Source organism: Dipodomys spectabilis, unplaced genomic scaffold, assembly GCF_019054845.1.
Source record: "Dipodomys spectabilis isolate Male_0828 unplaced genomic scaffold, ASM1905484v1 ptg000234l, whole genome shotgun sequence".
In the NCBI taxonomy this organism is placed as follows: Eukaryota; Metazoa; Chordata; class Mammalia; order Rodentia; family Heteromyidae; genus Dipodomys; species Dipodomys spectabilis.
In genome coordinates, this window is record NW_024870911.1 from 17,445,468 (window position 1) to 17,464,325 (window position 18,858).

The following is an 18,858-nucleotide window of genomic DNA, read 5'->3' on the forward strand; positions in this document are numbered from 1 at the left end:
CCATGTACTACTTTGACTTCTGATGCTTTGATCTTGTTGCACTGGTTTTCATTATTTTCCCAAGTCCTGTTTTTACCCTGTAGTTATCTCCCAGGTCCACCCAATTTGACTGGGGCCCCTTTCCCTTCTCATTCCCATTATGTTCTCTTTTAAATAGTCCCTAAAGATCTTGGGAGAGAAGGTGTCTGAGATCCCTTTGACAAGAGACAATGTGTCTGAGATTCTGCGCTGCTTCCTCATGGCATATGGAGTGGAGCCAACCTTCTGTGACAGCCTGCGCACCCAGCCTTTTCAGGCCCAGCCACCTCAACAGAAAGCTGCCGTTCTGGCCTTCCTTGTGCATGAGCTCAATGGCTCCACCCTCATCATCAAGTAAGGGGTGGGGATAGTTATCCCTTGCCTGGTGGGGTGGGGTGGGGTGGGGTGGGGTAGGGTGTTAGCCAGCCAGAAGTCCTGGGTGATGTGCAGGAGTGATTTGGAACTAAATCATGGTGCCATTTCTGGAGGAGCTTAAGCTTGCCTCTACTATTCATCCAGTCTAAATTCTAGGCTGAACTCTGCAGCCCTATTTACCCTAAAAGTGTTCCCCCCTCTTTTTTTTTCTGCTTCTATTTCTGCTCAAAAATTCTATTCCTTGTACCTTTGCAGTGAGATTGACAAGACTCTGGAGAGTATGTCCAGCTACAGGAAAAACAAGTGGATTGTTGAAGGCCGGCTCCGGAGGTAAGAACAAGACAGAGTTGAACTCAAAGAGGAGAAAAGGGAAAAGGGTGAAGCATAGTCAGTACTGCCTGGAACAGGATGCCCTTCCCTGGGTTTTAGGAGCTAACCAGGGGGTCAGGATGTCTCTTGGCATCATCATTTTCCTCACCACAGAGACCTTTATTCCTTTATCTATTTCAAGACTGAAAACTGCTCTGGCCAAACGAACTGGGCGACCTGAGGTAGAGATGGAAGGGTCAGAGGAAGGTCTGGGACGCAGGCGCAGTTCTCGGATCATGGAAGAAACTAGCGGCATGGAAGAAGAGGAAGAAGAAGAGGCTATAACAGTTGTCCATGGCCGTAAAAGTCGAAGAGATGGAGAGGTGCTAGCCCAAAACTAAGGAAAGTGGAAGTTAGGAAGTAAATAATGCTCTTTCTTGACTCTAGTATCTTCTCTTTTTTTTTTTTTTTTCCACTTGTCTCTATCCAGGTTGATGCTATATCATCTAGCATTCCGGAGTTAGAGCGTCAGATAGAAAAACTCAGTAAGGTACTATAATTCCAACCCTGGGAGCTAAAAGTGTGGGCTGGGCAAGAATTAATCACCTTCAGTGGTATCCATTGTATAGGGAAGCTCCCATACACCAGCTGAACTCACTACTGTCTGGAAATGTTTTTTATTTATCTTTTATTTCCTTCTGCTTACCCAGCGTCAGCTCTTCTTTCGCAAAAAGCTGCTATACTCATCTCAGATGCTACGGGCAGTCTCCTTGGGTCAAGACCGTTACAGACGCCGTTACTGGGTATTGCCATATTTGGCTGGGATCTTTGTGGAAGGATCTGAGGGGAGCTTAGGTATGTATGTGTATGTGTGTGTGTGTGTGTGTGTGTGTGTAAGCTTCAATTCTGAATCCTAACACAAATATTCCTTTTCTTCTACTTAGTGATCTTGGGCTTCTTTCATTTTTATGCAAGCTAGTGTAGCAGTGGCTAAGAGCACAGACAGCTGCTGAGGACTACTACTGAGGCCTGACAGGCTCAAGGCTTGTTGGGTCAATTTCCATGACTAGAAAGACAAAAAATTAATCTAGAGTAAGACTGCCTAAATACCTGTGTTGCCACTTACCAGTTGTATTCTTGTTTTTTCATTTGTAAATGAGGTATACATACTTCATAAGACTATTAAGATGATTAAAGTGTTAATATTTTTAATTACAGTACTGCTTAACAGAGCTGGGGAGTGGTAAGCACAGAATGAGACCCTGGATCTGACTAGCACTGTGCTACGTTGGACATGGTGGTACACATACTTGTAATCCTACCACTAAGGAATTTGAGGCAGGAGGATTGTTAGTTTAAGTCCAGCCTGGGCTACATAGTGAAGCAATGTTGAGAGAGAGAGGAAAAAGAAAAAGGTCATACATCACAGTGGACCATGTCTATAATCCTAGCCACTTGAGGCTGACATGTGAGGATCTCTGTTGCAAGCTAGCCAGGTAGAAAAGTCCAGAGACTCTTATCTACAGTTAACCACCAAAAAAGCTGGAAGTAGAGCTGTGGCTTAAGTGATAGAACATCAGCCTTGAGCAAAAAAGCTAAGAGACTATGCCCAGATTCTAAGTTCAAGCCTCTAGTACCAACACAAGTACAAAGAAAAAATACTGCAAAAGATGCAGTTGAAGCTGAGCACTGGTAGCTCAGGCCTGTAATCCTACCTACTCAGGAGGCTGAGATCTTAAGATCATGGTTTGAAGCCAGGCCGGGCAGAAAAGTCCCTGTGAGACGCTTATCTCCAATTAACTACTCAAAAACTAGAGTGGCACTGCGGCCCAAGTGGTACAGCACTAGCCTAAGAGACTCAGAGACAATGCCCAGTCCCTGAGTTCAAGTCCTACAACTCACAAAAAGAAAGATGCAGTTGATCCTTAGTCATATTATAAATCTGATGGCTGATGATGATCGCACAGTGTTTATTCCCTAGATACTGTGTTCATTGGCATAAGTTATTATCTCCAAAAGAAGGGGGCTTAAGTCCAAGAGAAAAAGGGTATATCCTGTCTTTATATAATATTTTCCTCTATTATATAGCAGTGTCTGTCTTAAACTCTTTTATTTGTCTGTATAGTTCCTGAAGATGTGATAAAGCAGGAAACTGACTCCCTGAAGGTGGCAACCCATCCAGCACCCAGCCCTGCCCTCTTGTCTGTGAAGAAGGAGTTACCTGGCTCCAACACTCCTGCTGCTTCTCCTGCCCGGACCCGAGGCCGACCTCGAAAAACTAAGCCTGGGTCTATGCAACCTAGGCACATTAAGTCCTCTGCTAGGGGTCAGGATTCAGAACCACCTCAGGCCCAGCTTCAGCCAGAGACTCAGTCCCATCCTCAGCTTCTGGTTCCTCCCCAGCCCCAGCTTCAGTCCAATCCTCAATCCCATAATGGATTTCTGGAGCCAGAAGGTTCCCCTTTGTCTTTGGGCCAGAGCCAGCATGACCTTAGCCAGTCAGCCTTCCTGTCTTGGCTGAGCCAGACTCAGAGCCATGGCTCCCTGTTAAGTAGCTCAGTCCTCACACCCGATAGCAGCCCAGGAAAACTAGACCCAGCCCCATCACAGCCCCCAGAGGAGCCAGAGCTTGATGAGACAGAATCTGGCCCTGATTCTCAAGCACCCTGGTTTAGCTTCTCAGCCCAGATACCCTGCAATGCTGCCCCTACGCCACCCCCTGCAGTTTCTGAGGACCAACCCACTTCCTCTCCTCAGCTGTCTGCCTTTTCCAAGCCAGTAAGTAGTTAGAATTAGTGTGTGTACTTTATTTGCCACAGGCTCCATTGCCTGGCTACAGCCTGAAGTTGAGGGAACATTTAAAACGTAAGATATCCAAGTGCTCTTTCTACGTCTTCTCTTTACAGATGAATAGACTCAGTGCTGCCAATCCCTGTTTTCCAGTGCAGTTCTCTTCTACTCCTTTGCCCGGGGTGGTCCCTAAGAGGAGAGCAGGTGACTCTGGAGAAATGTCACAGAGTCCCACAGGGCTAGGGCAGCCAAAACGGAGAGGGAGACCTCCTAGCAAGTTCTTCAAACAGATGGAGCACCGATATCTATCCCAGTTGACAGCCCAGCCTGTCCCTCCTGGTTAGTGATCTTAAGTGGAATGGAGTTAGGTAATAGTGGTGTCCAGTGTGGGCAGTGGGATTCACAGCAGTTTCCCACCCTGCCTGCCCCTCACCACCCACCCCACATGTATATCCTTTGCTTGTAGAGATGTGCTCAGGCTGGTGGTGGATCAGAGATCCTGAGACATTGGATGCTATACTTAAGACTCTCCATCCTCGAGGCATCCGGGAGAAGGCACTTCACAAACACCTTAACAAGCACAGGGACTTCTTGCAGGAAGTCTGCTTACGGCCCTCAACTGGTAAATAGATAATTTTGACACAGCCTAAGCTGAGGAGACCAAGGCAAATGATGAGCTGCTGCTATAATAATACCTGATGGAAGTGGCACTGTGGCTCAAGTGGTAGAGTGCTCACGTTGAGCTGAAGAGCTCAGGGACAGCACCCAGGCCCAGAGTTCAAGCCCCATGACCGACCCAAAAAAAAAAAAAAAGATCAGAGATAGATCTGCCGGGCACTGGTGGCTCACGCCTGTAATCCTAGCTACTCAGGAGGCTGAGATCTGAGGATCGCGGTTCAAAGCCAGCCCGGGCAGGGGAGACCGTGAGACTCCTATCTCCAATAAACCACCAGAAAACCGGAAGTGGCACTGTAGCTCAAGTGGTAGAGCGCTCGCCTTGAGCTGAAGAGCTGAGGGACAGCGCCCAGGCCCAGAGTTCAAGCTCCACGACCGACAAAAAAAAAAAAAATAATAATAATAATACCTGATGGACCTCTCCCTCTGCTTTCTCTCTTAGATCCCATCTTTGAGCCCAGCCAGCTACCTGCCTTTCAAGAAGAGATTATGGGCTGGTCCCCCAAAGAGAAGACATATGAGACAGACCTAGCTGTGCTTCAGTGGGTAGAGGAGCTGGAGCAGCGAGTTATCCTGTCTGATCTGCAAATTCGGGTATATAGGGATTGGTACTGGATAGCAAATTGTTCATGGGAAGAAGTCATTAAAACTTTAAATCTGCCATGTACTTGTGGCTCATGCCTATAATCCTAGCTACTTAGGCTGAGATCTGAGGATTGTAGTTGGAAGCCAGCCCTGTGCAGAAAGGCTGAGGAACATTTTTGTTGGTTTCTCCTTATTTACAATGAGGTTTTTTGTTTTGCTTTTTGCTGGTCCTGGGGTTTGAACTCAGGACCTGGGCACTGTCCCTGAGCCACTCTGTGCTCAAAACCACCTCTGGCTTTTTTCTCTTTATGTGGTACTGAGGAATGGAACCCAGGGCTTCATGCATGCTAGGCAAGCACTCTACCACTAAGCCACATTCCCAGCCCTACAATGAGTTTTGCTCCTCTTTCCCACACAAGGGCTGGACATGTCCTAGCCCAGACTCTACCCGTGAAGATTTGGCCTACTGTGAGCATCTGCCTGACTCCCAGGAGGACATTACCTGGAGAGGTAGGATCAAGGAAGGACTGGTACCTCAGCGAAAAAGTACTAACCCTCTGGACCTGGCTGTGATGCGACTGGCTGCCTTGGAACAGAATGTGGAGCGACGGTACCTGCGGGAGCCTCTCTGGCCAGCCCATGAGGTGGTGCTGGAGAAGGCCCTGCTCAGCACACCCAATGGTGCCCCTGAGGGCACTACAACAGAGATGTAAGTGACTCCCACTCCTCACATTCCTAGGTCCTGGAGAGAGAAGGAAGAAGTTCCTCTCTGTAATGGGTCTTGCTCCTCAACCCAGGTTTACAACCACTTTCCCTCTGTAGATCATATGAGATCACTCCTCGAGTTCGTGTCTGGCGTCAGACACTTGAGCGGTGCCGGAGTGCAGCCCAGGTGTGCTTGTGCATGAGCCAGTTGGAGCGGTCCATTGCCTGGGAGAAGTCTGTCAACAAAGTGGTAAGAGGCTGGGAGAGCTCACAGGCTGATGAGCCAGCAGGCTGGGGTAGTTGGGGGCACTGGTAGGGAGAGGCTTTAAGAGCTCATCCTGCCTCCTCACAACCTTGGTCTAGACCTGTCTAGTCTGCCGGAAGGGTGACAATGATGAATTTCTTCTGCTTTGTGATGGATGTGACCGTGGCTGCCACATTTATTGCCATCGGCCCAAAATGGAGGCTGTCCCAGAAGGTGATTGGTTTTGTGCCGTCTGTTTGGCCCAGGTAAGGCTTTCATTTTCCCAAACTGGAGTCAGTTTTCTTTTTCATCTCATTTAGCATCAAACCTACAGATGTCTCATGCCCTCAGTCTCCGTGGGATGGGATCATGACAGTGTTAGGGTACTTAGCCACTTAAATTTTATAGTCTTTGCTTCCTCTATTTAAAAAAAAAAAGAAAAGAAAAAAGGGCTGGGAAGGTGGCTCAGTGGTACAGTGCTTGCCTTGCATGCATGAGGCCCTGCACCACATAAGCAGAAAAAGTCGGAAGTGGCACTGTGGCTCAAGTGGTAGAGTGCCAGCCTAGAGCTGAAGAGCTGAGGGACGGCGCCCAAGTGCAGAGTTCAGGCCCCATGACTGCACCCCCTCCAAAAAAAAACCAAAAACCCTAAAACAGAAAGTTAGGTGCCATTGGCTCACGCCTGTAATTCTAGCTTCTCAGGAGGCCGAGATCAGAGGATCATGGCTCAAAGCCAGCCAGGACAAAAAAATCCTTGATACTCTTATTGCCAGAAACTACTCGGAAAAAGCCAGAAGTGGCACTGTGGCTCAGGTGGTAGATTGCTAGTCTTAAGCAAAGAGAGCCTTCCGAAGAAGCCAAAGGCATGCTTCCTCAGCCAGAACTAATCTCACCCTTTCCTGTCCTCAGCAGGTAGAGGAAGAATTCACTCAGAAGCCTGGCTTCCCAAAGCGAGGCCAGAAGCGGAAGAGTGGTTTTTCGCTGAACTTTCCAGAGGGTGATAGCCGCCGACGCCGCATACTATCAAGGGGCCAAGAAAGCCCGGCAGTGCCTCGGTACTCAGAAGGACTTAGTGTGTCTCCTTCCAAGCGGCGGCGATTCTCAATGCGGAGCCAGCACAGAGATCTTACGTTCTGCGAGTGAGTTGAGCAAGTTCTAGGGATAGCTGGCTCTCCCTCTGCCAGAGGAAAGTGGCAGGGAAGAGTCAAGGTGTGAGCTTCCAGTGATAGGACCATCACTCTTGTACTGATAGGATTATCCTGATGGAGATGGAGTCTCATGATGCAGCCTGGCCTTTCCTGGAGCCTGTGAACCCACGCTTGGTGAGCGGGTACCGACGCATCATCAAGAACCCTATGGATTTCTCCACCATGCGGGAACGGCTGCTCCGGGGAGGGTAAGTACAAGTTCACTCCTCTAGTCCTATTTCATTGTGCGCCTCATAGTGCTTACACCTACCTCCACCTCTATCTCTGTGCAGGTATACTAGCTCAGAGGAGTTTGCAGCTGATGCCCTCTTGGTCTTTGACAACTGCCAGACCTTCAATGAGGATGACTCTGAAGTTGGCAAGGCTGGGCACATCATGCGCCGCTTCTTTGAGAGCCGCTGGGAGGAGTTTTATCAGGGAAAACAGGCCAATCTGTGAGGCAAGGGAGGTGTGGCATTTTCCCCTCCTTCCAACAGAAAAACCTGCCATTCTCACCTGCTGATGCTGCCCTGGGTCCAGACTCAAGTCAGATAATAGCCCTGACTTTTGACCCTGCCCTTGGCAGCACCCACGTCCTCTTGTCCCCAGTTCCCTTTTTTCCCTTCCTCTCTTGCTCCTCAAGTAAGAGGTGCAGAGATGAGGTCCTCCTGGACTGAAAGCCAAAAAAGAAAGAAAGAAAAATAATTTTTCTTTTCTGTTTTATTTCCTGATTAAAAAATGGGGAGGGGAAAGAAGTCCCTATTTCCTCTTCCCAGCTTCCTCTCCTTCCCTGTTCATGCCCCAGCATTCTGGGGTTATTTAACAATAGCAATAGTTCTAGTGAATGTGTGAAACCGAGAAACACTCTGTACTGTGTGCGGACCCGCAGTGACGGCCAGTAAAGTGGACTTAACTCCCAAGTGTGTCGAGCCGGACACCGGGCCCTGAACATGCTGCTTCCATGTTCAGTCTCTTCCCTGCTTCTCACTTTCTCTTTTTTTTTCTTTTTCCTTTTCTCCCACCCCATTTTTCAGATTTTTCTCTCATCCAATAATATAAAACTTATCGTGTACGGGTTCTTTCCTCCCCAATCTTTTTCTCCTTCAAAAGAAAAAAAAAGTTCAGAGGTCCCTGTCTTTCTCTGTCCTCATCTTCCTGCCAATAACTATCCCTCTAAAATGTATCCTCCTCACACGCTGAGTTTCCAGCCTTTTCTGAAACTCAGTGGCTGGGGAGAGGGCAGGCAGGCACCCTGAGCCTTCCAGCCTCCTTCCCAAATCTCCCTCTTGGGAACTCCTCAGGGACAACTACTGCTGAGTTGGGGTGCACCTCCGAAGTGGAGGCCAAGTAGCAATTGACTGGCCTCGGAGAAAGGAAGAGAGAAAGGCATTGTGTTTGCACGTATGTGTGCATGTAAAAGTGTGTGTGTGTGTGTGTGAGAGAGAGAGAGAGCTAGACACCCAAGATAGAGTGAGCAAGCAAGTGTGAGTGACCCTGTTTTGTTTGATAGGATCCATTCAGTCTCCCCAAGTGTCTGTTTCTATTCCCACCTTTCCTATTGTTGCATACTAATACTTTTATCTTCGGGAAACCACAGGAACTCTGTGTCTGGGGACAAGGCTGTCTCTCTCCTCTCTCCTGGTCATTTCTCTTCCAGCCTCTTCAAACTGTGCAATCTTTCAGCAGGAACTCCCTCTCCTCTCAGTAGCTTTGAGTCTGAAGCTTTTGCAGGGAGAAGGGTAGAACTGGATTTTTCCTAACCCATGACCATCCATGGGTTTAGTTGTGTTTTCTTCATCTACTTCATAGCCCATACCCCTTCCCTAGCAGCAGAGACCCTGGAGGACAGGAGAGGCTGGGAGGAGGGGTTTTGGGTCCACAACTGCCCTATGTGTGACTGTGCCCAAAGTAAGCCCCCAATATGTGAGAGGAAAGCTGCTAACTCCAAACTATAGCCATGGGCCTGTGGCCCCCTGCTTTCCTGCTCAGCAGAGCCCCTCCCATTAGAGATTACGGGTACTTGCACTGGGGAGGTGGCTGCTGGCTGGCCTAAGCAGAGAGCTGAGGCATCCAAGAAATGTTCCATTGGGGGGGGGGGGAGGGCACCGGGCAAGATGGAGCGTTCCTTATACTTATGGCAGCACTGAGGGGGTGGGGCAGTGTAGGTCCTGGGCAGTCCCTTTATCCTTTATGTCCCTTCTCCCCCCATAGCCTATTTCTAAAGTCGCCTTTTCTGTCAGATAAACCTCAAAACTTTTAATTTTATTTGAGATTTTTTTTTTTTTTTTGCTTTTAAATAAGAGGTGGATTGAAGAATATTTGAATTGACTTTATATTATGCATAAATATTTATATTTTATCTAAATAACTGCGCCGTAACAAATTTTGTGTTAGATGTTTGGAACTGTTATAGTTGGGGGCTCCACTTTTCTCCCCATGGCAATTTTCCTGGCCTAAAATGTACTACTAGAGTAATTCATGGTTGGAGGTGAGTGGAGACAGGGAGTGAAGTCTCAGTTGTTCCTGCTTTGTGTTCCTCTCCCGGCTCCATCTCTCCTTAGGGACCAGGCACTCTTAAAATGGGGTGGAGTCCTAGACTCAGTTTGAAGAAGTCAGGGCTGCAGAGGGGGTGGGGATAAGGCATGATCAGAGGAGCCATTTTTTTCCTCATCCTCACTGCCCCCTGGAGTTAGGTGGATTTTCCATATTGTGTATTTGCTAAGGAAGGCAGGTTAAGGTAAAAGGACAGCCCACCCCCAGCCCCTCTGTTTCCCTCCCCATTAGTCTGGTAACAGCTTAAAAAAACCACACCATCAACACCAAGTTTCAATGTTCCTTTTACAACAAAAGGGACTGACTTTTTATATAACCAAATGTGGTGTTTTAGTGACTTTTTGATAATGTACAGTTTTTTGTGAATTTAAATTTATTTCTTTCTATATTTTTAGGACCAATCTCATTTTTAATAAGGTTTAAAAAAGGAAAAAAAAAAGCCTAGAGAAAAAAAACAACCTGTTTTTGCCATGTGATGTTCCACAAGTGCAGCTGTAGAAAAGTGCTTGTCAGTTGAATAAAAACCACATTTGATAGAGATTCAAAGGACTCTGTGTCTTTGTTCCTTTCAGCATTGATTCTCACACATACCTAAGGGGCTGACTGGGTATTGATCGATATGACTGGCTTGGTATGAAAGACAGGTTTACCTCTCAGCCTAGCCACTTTGCCAAAGGCAGAATTCTGTACACTTCGTTCCCTACCCCTGCCCTTGTGGCTCTAGGGTCCTGTTGGAAAGTCTGAGGTGCAGGGCAAAATGAGAGTCAAGTGTGTTGGTCCCTGCCTTCTTTTTTTTTTGTCGGTCATGGGGCTTGAACTCTGGGCCTGGGCGCTGTCCCTCAGCTCTTCAGCTCAAGGCGAGCGCTCTACCACTTGAGCTACAGCGCCACTTCCGGTTTTCTGGTGTTTTATTGGAGATAGGAGTCTCACGGTCTTTCTCCTGCTCGGGCTGGCTTTGAACCACGATCCTCAGATCTCAGCCTCCTGAGTAGCTAGGATTACAGGCTCCACCAGCGCCCGGCTGGTCCCTGCCTTCTTGTATGCAGAGTCTTCTCCTCCCAAGCTGCCCCTGGGTTCCTAGGGTAGCAAATACAGGCCCATCACCAACAAGCCAGGAGCCAGTGGCTCACACCTGTAATCCTAGCTACTCAGGCTGATCTCTGAGGAGCACAATTTGAAGCCAGCTTGGGCAGAAAAGTCCATGAGGCTCTTAATCTCCAATTAACCACCAGAAAACATAGTGGGAGATGTAGCTCAAGTGGTAGCTAGCCTTGAGCACAAAGGGCTCAGGGAGAGTGCCCAAGGCCTAAGTTCAAGCCCCAGGACTGACTTGAGAAAAAGAAAGAAAATACACCAACACTCTGGATTTTATGTTTTATTTAAAAAAGCCAAAATGAAGCTCTTACCAAATTATAGGTTACAGGAAAAGACAAAGGGTCAGAAAAGGGAAGAAGCTAGAAAGGTGGTATTGGCCTAAACATGGGAAGAGTATAAAACTAGAGGTCTCTGCATAAGGAAAAACACGTACAAAATGTGTTTTAAGTATAAATTAAACTCATTTCTTCTCCAGGTGATAAGTGCACACAACAGAGGATCCACCCACTCAATGTGGACAAAAAGGGTATGTGTTGGAGAGTCAACACCAGCGATGGGGAGGGGGGAAGGGGGTTGGTCAGGCTGGAAAAGTTGAGAATCTCATCTCCCTCTAGGCTGGCAGCAATTCCTCAACCCTGTAGACAAATGGAGTTGAGGTAGAGAAGGAGCATCTGCTTCCAGCACTAACTAAAATTACTAACTCCCTCTTTGGTGCTTGCTTACCTTCTCATTTGGTAGCCCCACTAATGAATTCTCCTAAATTCTAAGCTCTGCTCTGATGGTGGTAGTCTGGGGTACTCAACCATTGTTATCCTAAGTGGTCACCACTCAAGTCTCCCCATGGCCTGCCACAGATAGGTCCTACCAAATGGACCTGTCTAGGACGGTCAGTGAGCCAAAAATACCCAGAGAAGACATCCCAGAAACAACCATTAGGAGAGTCTGCATTTGTTGATGCACCCTTTCTAGCCCCAGCTTCCTAACCCTCATGAAGACAAGGACAAGATGCAATACAAGTCAGGTGTTGGTGCCCTTGTTGAATTGTGAGGTTGAGGTAGATAAGTAACAAGGATGAGGAAGTTTGGGGATGGGCTTGTTGGACATGCTTATTGGATAGGCAGGACAAAGCAGTGGTCACAGGTGATGAGAGCACCCAGCTTCCTCATGTGAAGGAAGAGAGCTGCAGGCTAGTTTTAGCTGCTGAGGGAAAACTGGAGGGAGCGGGTGAACAGCTGAGTAAACTTCTGGATTCTGCTAATGCTTGCAAAGACAAGGCAAGCTGTCCTGAAATGGAATAGCTGATTTTAAAGGCAATCAGGAAGAATTCATGTAACAAGGCACAAAACTATAGGACCTACAGACAGGCTATGATGACCCTCGCCTGTTTCTCTGGCGTGCACTATTCGAGGCCTGGAGGAAGATAGGGCAAGTTTGGACCTGACTAACCCATCCAAGTGTTGCTCTTGGCTAAGGAATGCAAACTGATAATGCTACTGTCCTGATAGGAGCTATGCTGCCGTGTTCCCATAAAGGTGGGCTCCTGTTGAGGAGCAACACTGGTTCTTTGTTGATGACTCTCTCTCCTGTGTAGTAGCTTAGGCTGGCCTTGAAGTTGTCCTGTCTGCCTCCCAGCATGCTGGGATTATCAAAGGATGCCACTATATTTGGTTTGCAATAGTCTTTTCTAGAAGCCACTGCCAAAGACCCATGCAACATCAGCAGGGGCTCTCACCATGCTTCTGGTGGGGCAACAGCCCAGATTTAGGTCTTGGCTTCAGCGACTTGATGTAGTCACAGCGAATGAGCCCTGAAGACACTGGAAAATGGAGAAAGGTGAAAGAAGCTTACCTACTTGCAAGGTAGGTAGGAGGAGGAAGGGAATAGGGTGGTGGTGGCCTAACCAGAGGTGAGCAGCAAAGTCTGGTCTTCTGCCTCAGTGCAAATACTATCATCTCCCACCCCTGTCTATTCCTGATGAGGGCAGTTACCTTCTCTGAGCCAGTGGGCTTCCCAGGCTGGGCAGCTCTTCAAATTCTTTGGTTGAAAACACAAAACTAACCATGTTCCCCATCATTCCTATGCCTGCCTTCCTCATGGGCTTCTGTATCCTCAAAGTCAAATCTCTTTGGGGTCTGAGAGTAGCAGTCATAATGGCATGAGATGAAATGGGCTTGGGGCCTAGTGAAGGAACAGACTCTGGTAGTTTCTATTAAAACAAAAACCAAGAAAAGAATTTTGAAAGCAACTATAATAAGTGGGGGTGAGATGCAAAAGACAGGAAAAACCTGACTAAAGACAGGATTCAGAAACACTAGGCATAGTGCTTAGCCCCGCCCTTCTCCAGTCACACCCACCATCAGAAATCAGCTTTTTTAAAAAGGGAAAATAGGGGTATAGACCAAAAGCACCAAAAAGAAATTCCTCAGTGGGATTAGCCATGACAAAAACAACTGCAGGCTCCCCCTCACTCCCATGTCCATACCGGCCCCAATCAGAAACACTCAGATTCACATAAGATGCTCAAATGGTAATTCGAAAACTTACACAACGCATCTGACCATATTAAGCACAGAGGAAGGAGACAAGCGTGACTTCTAAGAGGCAGACAGCTGCAGTGTCATCGGGGTTATAGGAACCCTCCCCCACAAATAACCTACCAAGACTCCTCAATCTACCTCCAGTCCAATGAACAGACATCTGGGTTTTTCTCTTAATGGCCTCCCTCAAGAAAGTAGCTCTGCTGTACTAATGTTTACTAAGGGCTAGGGACACAAAAAAGAATTATCCAGTTAAGTTAGCCTTCTAGAAGGCTACTGGGTTTGGATAAGCCTTTCCTGCAGAACCAGTGAGAAAACAGTAGCCAGGTTTTTTGTTTGTTTGGTTTTTTGCACTTTACCTTTGTATCCTCCCAGTGGTCCAACTCCCTTACTGGTAGGACGTACAGAGAGACAATTGGAGCTAGGGAGGGCTGGAACCCTCAATTCTGGGGTGAGAGGCAAGGGGGGGCAAAGCTAGACCTCAAGTTCTGCGTACAGAGACTAAGCCACAGTTTTTCTCCTCTGCTCTGACACTATCTTCTGAGCTCCTTTCTCATTAGCTCCATCACTTGCTTGCCCAATTGTCTCAGGAGACATACCTGGCCCCAACACCAAGGGGGACTTTGTGTGGGAGCAAGTGTCTGGGAGAAGTCAGGAATAGGATCTTACTTCCTAGTGGATGGGCAAAACTTTCTCCTACCTGTCTATGTGCAGTCAAGTCTTGCAGAAGATGACAGTTAAAAGACCAGAGAGATTTTAAAATGTCTTTCCTGATCTTGTGAAGAATGAGGTGGGATGTAGATTGCTCTTTCCTCCCCTACCTCCCTGTTGGCCTTCTACAAGAAGGAAAATTATTTCTGATGTGCTGGATCCCTGGAGAAGGGGTCCAAATATACCAGAGCAGGGGGAGGGGAGATTACTCAGCACACTTAGGAGAGCTCTGTCCACGTTCTGTCCTTGTCCCACCTCGATTCTTTCAAGCCAAATGTGCTGGCCTGTGCACAACAGCAATGCACTATGCAAGGATGGCTCTTGCATAGAGATGTCAAAGATTACAACAGTTCCATCCCTCCCAACCAAGTGTAGTAATGTCAAAAGGCACTTTGTGTCCAGGGTGCAGGTTCACCTGACTCCCAGAGGGCAGAGAAGCATTGTTTTCATCAAAGCACTAGTGATGTTTTGAGCCAGAAAAATCTTTGACGGTATTTGTACACCATAGGCTAGCCATCAGCATCCAGGCCGACACCAACTAGATACCAGTAGCGTACACAACCATCCTTGGGCATGGCAATGAAAGATGTCAGATATCAGGAACCATCTCTTGGGGGATAAGCCACCTGCAGTCAAGAACCACTGGTCCATGGGTGAAACAGCAGGTCTTCCCCAGTGGGAAGGAGGCTGATGTGGATTCGGCAAGGTCACAGCTGCAGATAGTACATAATACAGCAATGAGCTGCAGGGAAAAACGAGGCTGAGAGACCCAGCAGAAGAGAAGATCCTCCCAGGGCAGGAGAGCAGACATTCCTGAAAATCTGAGGCTGGGAACAAAGCTTCCTATGAAGGTGGTAGGCTGGGCAGTGAATGCTAGTCACAAGCCAGTAAGTCTGTCATTCCGGAACTTGCCAGGAAAGAGGCAAATTTATTTCAAGGATGGCTTTTGAAGGTTGTGAGGTGGTTTCTTTTTTCTTTTTCTTTTCGTGCCAGTTCTGAGGCTTGAACTCAAGGCCTAGACACTATCCCTTAGCTCTTTCATTCAAAGCTGGTATTCCGCCTCTTGAGTCACAGCTCCACTTCCAGCTTTTTGGGTGGTTAATTGAAGATAAGACACTCATGCACTTTCCTGGCCATGATCTTCAGATCTCAGCCTTCTGAGTAGCTTAGAATTACAGGTGTTAGCCACGAGTGCACAGCAGGTGAGGTGGTTTCCTGGAGCCTAGTTCACAGCTGTGCTTACTGTAGCCAGACTCCAGTCTTTTCTTCCCAAGATGAGACAGAGCCAGGGAGCAAGCTACTTCCTCTGGCTGTTAGGATTCTACTTTGTCCTTGCCCATTTCTTCTCCACCTCCAAATTTACAGGAAATTTCATTCAAAAAAGAAATTCACAAAAAACTAAAAAAAAAAAAAAAAAAAAGCAAAGCAGGAAAGCTCAGCTATATGGAAAAGAAAAACAGAACAACTTGGATGAGAGAAAGCAAACCAAAAAAATGTGTAAAGAGGAGACTGATGTGAGCTGAGAGCTTTATAAAACAAAGTCTGCATATTTCTTAAACACATACACACATATCAAAAAAAAAGTCCATAACCAAACGCAGCAAGCAGGCTCCTTTGTCAGCCTTCTAGCACCATGTCTTTCTGTTTTTTTTTGTTTTGGTTTAAAGAAATAATTCCAATCATTTTAAAAGCCTTCTCAAATCACGCCAATGAATAATTAAAAAAACAGTTCTTCATGCAGATGAGAAGCTCCAGCCGCCATGTCTCTTTGGGGTAGGAGAAAAGTACATTGCAATAAAAACAAAGCAAAAAACTTTCTTTGCAAAAGAAAAAGGTTTCTTTGATCTCCTTGAGTGTAGCACATAGAAAAAGTGACAGGTGCCCAGCCTCCGTCAGCAATGAAGAAACAGCACAGGGCAGGAGTGTCAAGGTTTCTTCTCTTGGCCCAGGTCTGTGAAAAATGATGCCCAATCGTTAGTCCATAGTACAGTCTACAGATGGTAACTTGCTTAACCCTTGAGTCTGGGGTGTTTCCAAGAATTTTCTCTCTGTGTACACGCATGCAGGCGAGTGCCAGTTCTGGGGCTTGAACCTAGGACCTGGGTGCTGTCCTTGAGCTTTTGTGCTTTTGTGTGCAAGGCTAGTGCTCTACCATTTGAGCCACAGCTCTACCTTCTGATGGTTTAACTGAAAATAGTCTCTTGGGCTTTCCTGTCCAGGCTGGCTTCCAACCACAGTCCTCAGATCTCAGCCTCCTGAGTTGCTAGGATTACAGGTGTGAGCCACCTGTATTCTTTGCCTGGCTAAGAATTCATTTCTATTCAACGAATGGAAATTGAGGTGAATGCTAAAGGTAGCCTAAATCAGAGGCTGTGCTAGGGGCATGTCCCCTAGCTGGAGCTTCTTACCTGTCATTACTTGCTGAACTGGAAAGAGTAAACCCCATGGTCTGAGGGTGTCTCCACTGCCACTTGATTTTGCTGGCCACTGTTCTCCTGCACCACAGCCAAGAAGAAGAGTCACTCACATAAAGTAGCCTCACCAGAGCCCACCACTCTCCTGTGAGGATGCACCCCAGCACCACACTGCAGCTGTACTGGGAACATTTCAGCAGCTCCTCAGTGCTCACAGCAACCTGCCCTCTTCCTAAGACATGAGGCAATTCAAGATAGTATCCTGGCATTAACCTCGCTGGCCATAACAGACAAAATCTTTGCTTCCTATATTTTTTTTTCCTGTGGTAGAGGAGCCAGTTCTGGGGCTTGAACTCAGAACCTTAGGGCACCTTCTCTGAGCTTTTTCACTTGACTAGTGTCCTACCACTTGAGCCACAGTTCCACTTCTGGCTTTTGCTTGTTAAATGGAGGTAAAAGTCACATGGACGTTTCCTGCCCAGGCTGGCTTTAAACCTTGATCTTCAGATCTCAAGCTTCCTGAGTAGCTCCTGGTTCCCAGTTGCTTCCTATGTTCTTCATGTACCTCCCAGCTATTTGTGAACACCCTGGGGAGAGGAAGGTCCTTTCCTCGCTGTAAAGAAATGGTGCGCTTACCTCCACTGAAACGTTAGAAGAAGGCACAGGTGGGTACTGGGAGATGTAAGCTCCTTGCATAGTGGCAGCTGTTGGCATGTACTAGAATAAAAACACCAAGAGGTTACAAAATGGTTCTTGGTGGTGGGGGATGGCAGAAGTGCGGAGGCTGAAGGTTGATCTCAGGCCCTCATGCTTGCTTGGCTCTTGCTCTACCACTTGAGCCATACCTCCAGCCCTAATTTTTGCTGCTCATTTTTGGAGATGGAATCTAGCAAACCTTTTCTGCCTGGGCTGGTCTTGTGATCCTCCAGCTCTCAGCCTCTTGAATAGCTAGGATTACAGGCATGTGTCACTGATTCTCAGCTCTGGAGAGCTTTATAAAATACTAATACCAGGAAACAGAGATTTTTTTTTTTTTTTTTTTGCTTATGTGGTGCTGAGGAATCGAACCCAGGGCCTCATGCATGCAAGGCAGGCACTCTACCACTGAGCCACAGCCCATGTGTTTCTTTTTGTTTTGTTTTGTTGGTCGGTCGTGGGGCTTGAACTCTGGGCTTGGGGGCTGTCCCTACGCTCTTCAGCTCAAGGCAAGTGCTCTACCACTTGAGCCACAGTGGCACTCCAGTTTTCTTAGTGGCTTAATGGAGATAAGAGTCTATGGACTTTCCTGCTTGGGCTGGCTTTGAACTTTGATCCTCAGATCTCGGCCTTTCCTAAGTGGCTAGGATTACAGATGTGAGCTACCGCTACAGATGTGTTTCAAGAGAGCATGAGAGGGGCTGGGAAGGTGGCTCAGTGGTAGAGCTCTTGCCTTGCATGCATGAGGCCCTGGGTTTGATTCCCCAGCACCATATAAGCAAAAAGAAAAAAAGCCGGAAGTGGTGCTGTGGCTCAAGTGGTAGAGCGCTAGCCTTGAGCTGAAGAGCTGAGGGACAGTGCCGAGGCCCAGAGTTCAGGCCCCACGACCGGACCCAAAAAAAAAAAAAGCATGAGACACTGACTTCAAGCCCCAGTACTGACACAAAAACAAAACCTGATAGAGATTCTAATTTTCTTTGTCTCTGTGCAGCCTTTTTTTTTTTTCTTTTTTCAGTACCAAGGTTTGAACTCAGGGACTGTTTGCTAAGCAACAACTTTTAACCACTTGAGCCATGCTCCAACCTGCATACTTCTTAAAGCATTCCAGGTGGTGCTAGCACTCTCTGGCATAGAAAAGCATCTAGCTGCATGACTGCTCTTCCTTACCACCTGCTTTCCTCCTGCCCATCACCCTCCTGCACAGAAAGCCCCAAAGAAACCTAATGCACTTCATCTTTTCTTCCTGTTACTATTTGGCCATGTATTTCTAGGAAATGCAAATCAGGTCTTTTTTTTTTTTTTTTTGGGTCTCATCCTGGGGCCTGAACTCTGGGCCTCGGCACTGTCCCTCAGCTCTTCAGCTCAAGGCTAGTGCCCTACCACTTGAGCCACAGCACCACTTCCAGCTTTTTTCTTTTTGCTTATGTGGTGCTAAGGAATCGAACCCAGGGCCTCATGCATGCAAAGCAAGCGCTCTGCCACTGAGCCACCTTCCCAGCCCCATGAATCAGGTCTTAAACTGACCCACAGTGGCTGGGAAGCAGGTAAAGAGGGCTGGCTGGACTACATTCTGGTTTATGGATTATTTTTACAATTTATCTCTAATTCTAGGTGCCTTCAATGACACTAAAGTGACTCCATCCTAACTATTTATGCAGAGAAATTTCACATAAGTATATCTTGCCCTATAGGAATTTATTTTTATTTCATTTGTTTGTTTTTTGTGCCACCTTGGGACTTGATCTCAGGGCCTGGGTGCTGTCTCTAAGCTGTTGTTGTTGTTTTTTTTTTGTTGGTCGTGGGGTCAGAACTCTGGGCCTAGGCCCAGCTCTTCAGCTCAAGGCTAGCACTCTACCACTTGAGCCATAGCACCACTTCCAGCTTTTTCTGCTTATGTGGTACAAGGCAAGCACTTACCACTGAGCCACCTTCCCAGCCCCTCCAGCTTTTTCCTTAATTGAAGG

General features: G+C 47.3%; 2 protein-coding genes across 6 annotated transcripts in view; one reads left to right on the top strand and one right to left on the bottom strand.

The window, feature by feature from the left end:
• Positions 1-9,981, top strand: part of Baz2a (bromodomain adjacent to zinc finger domain 2A) — a 42,491-nt gene extending 32,510 nt beyond the window's left edge. For 2 of the 3 annotated variants that reach the window (XM_042698655.1, XM_042698656.1), the window contains 15 exons: positions 158-372; positions 649-723; positions 905-1,085; positions 1,193-1,252; positions 1,413-1,557; positions 2,828-3,480; positions 3,609-3,831; positions 3,959-4,114; positions 4,610-4,761; positions 5,172-5,461; positions 5,575-5,707; positions 5,821-5,967; positions 6,611-6,840; positions 6,954-7,097; positions 7,182-9,981. In XM_042698655.1, coding sequence (XP_042554589.1) covers positions 158-372; positions 649-723; positions 905-1,085; positions 1,193-1,252; positions 1,413-1,557; positions 2,828-3,480; positions 3,609-3,831; positions 3,959-4,114; positions 4,610-4,761; positions 5,172-5,461; positions 5,575-5,707; positions 5,821-5,967; positions 6,611-6,840; positions 6,954-7,097; positions 7,182-7,347 — 2,970 coding nt within the window. In that variant the 3' untranslated portion in view covers positions 7,348-9,981. The remainder of the gene's footprint in view (positions 1-157; positions 373-648; positions 724-904; positions 1,086-1,192; positions 1,253-1,412; positions 1,558-2,827; positions 3,481-3,608; positions 3,832-3,958; positions 4,115-4,609; positions 4,762-5,171; positions 5,462-5,574; positions 5,708-5,820; positions 5,968-6,610; positions 6,841-6,953; positions 7,098-7,181) is intronic. The other variant, XM_042698657.1, reaches the window with a different exon arrangement.
• A 4,925-nt stretch (positions 9,982-14,906) lies between these two features.
• The window catches only part of Rbms2 (RNA binding motif single stranded interacting protein 2), a 51,037-nt gene continuing 47,085 nt past the window's right edge, over positions 14,907-18,858 (bottom strand). For 2 of the 3 annotated variants that reach the window (XM_042698809.1, XM_042698806.1), the window contains 3 exons: positions 16,835-16,915; positions 16,193-16,279; positions 14,907-15,735 (listed from right to left, as the gene is read on the bottom strand). In XM_042698809.1, the coding sequence (XP_042554743.1) occupies positions 16,199-16,279; positions 16,835-16,915 (162 nt within the window). In that variant the 3' untranslated portion in view covers positions 14,907-15,735; positions 16,193-16,198. Of the gene's footprint in view, positions 15,737-16,192; positions 16,280-16,834; positions 16,916-18,858 lie in introns of all 3 variants that reach the window. The other variant, XM_042698808.1, reaches the window with a different exon arrangement.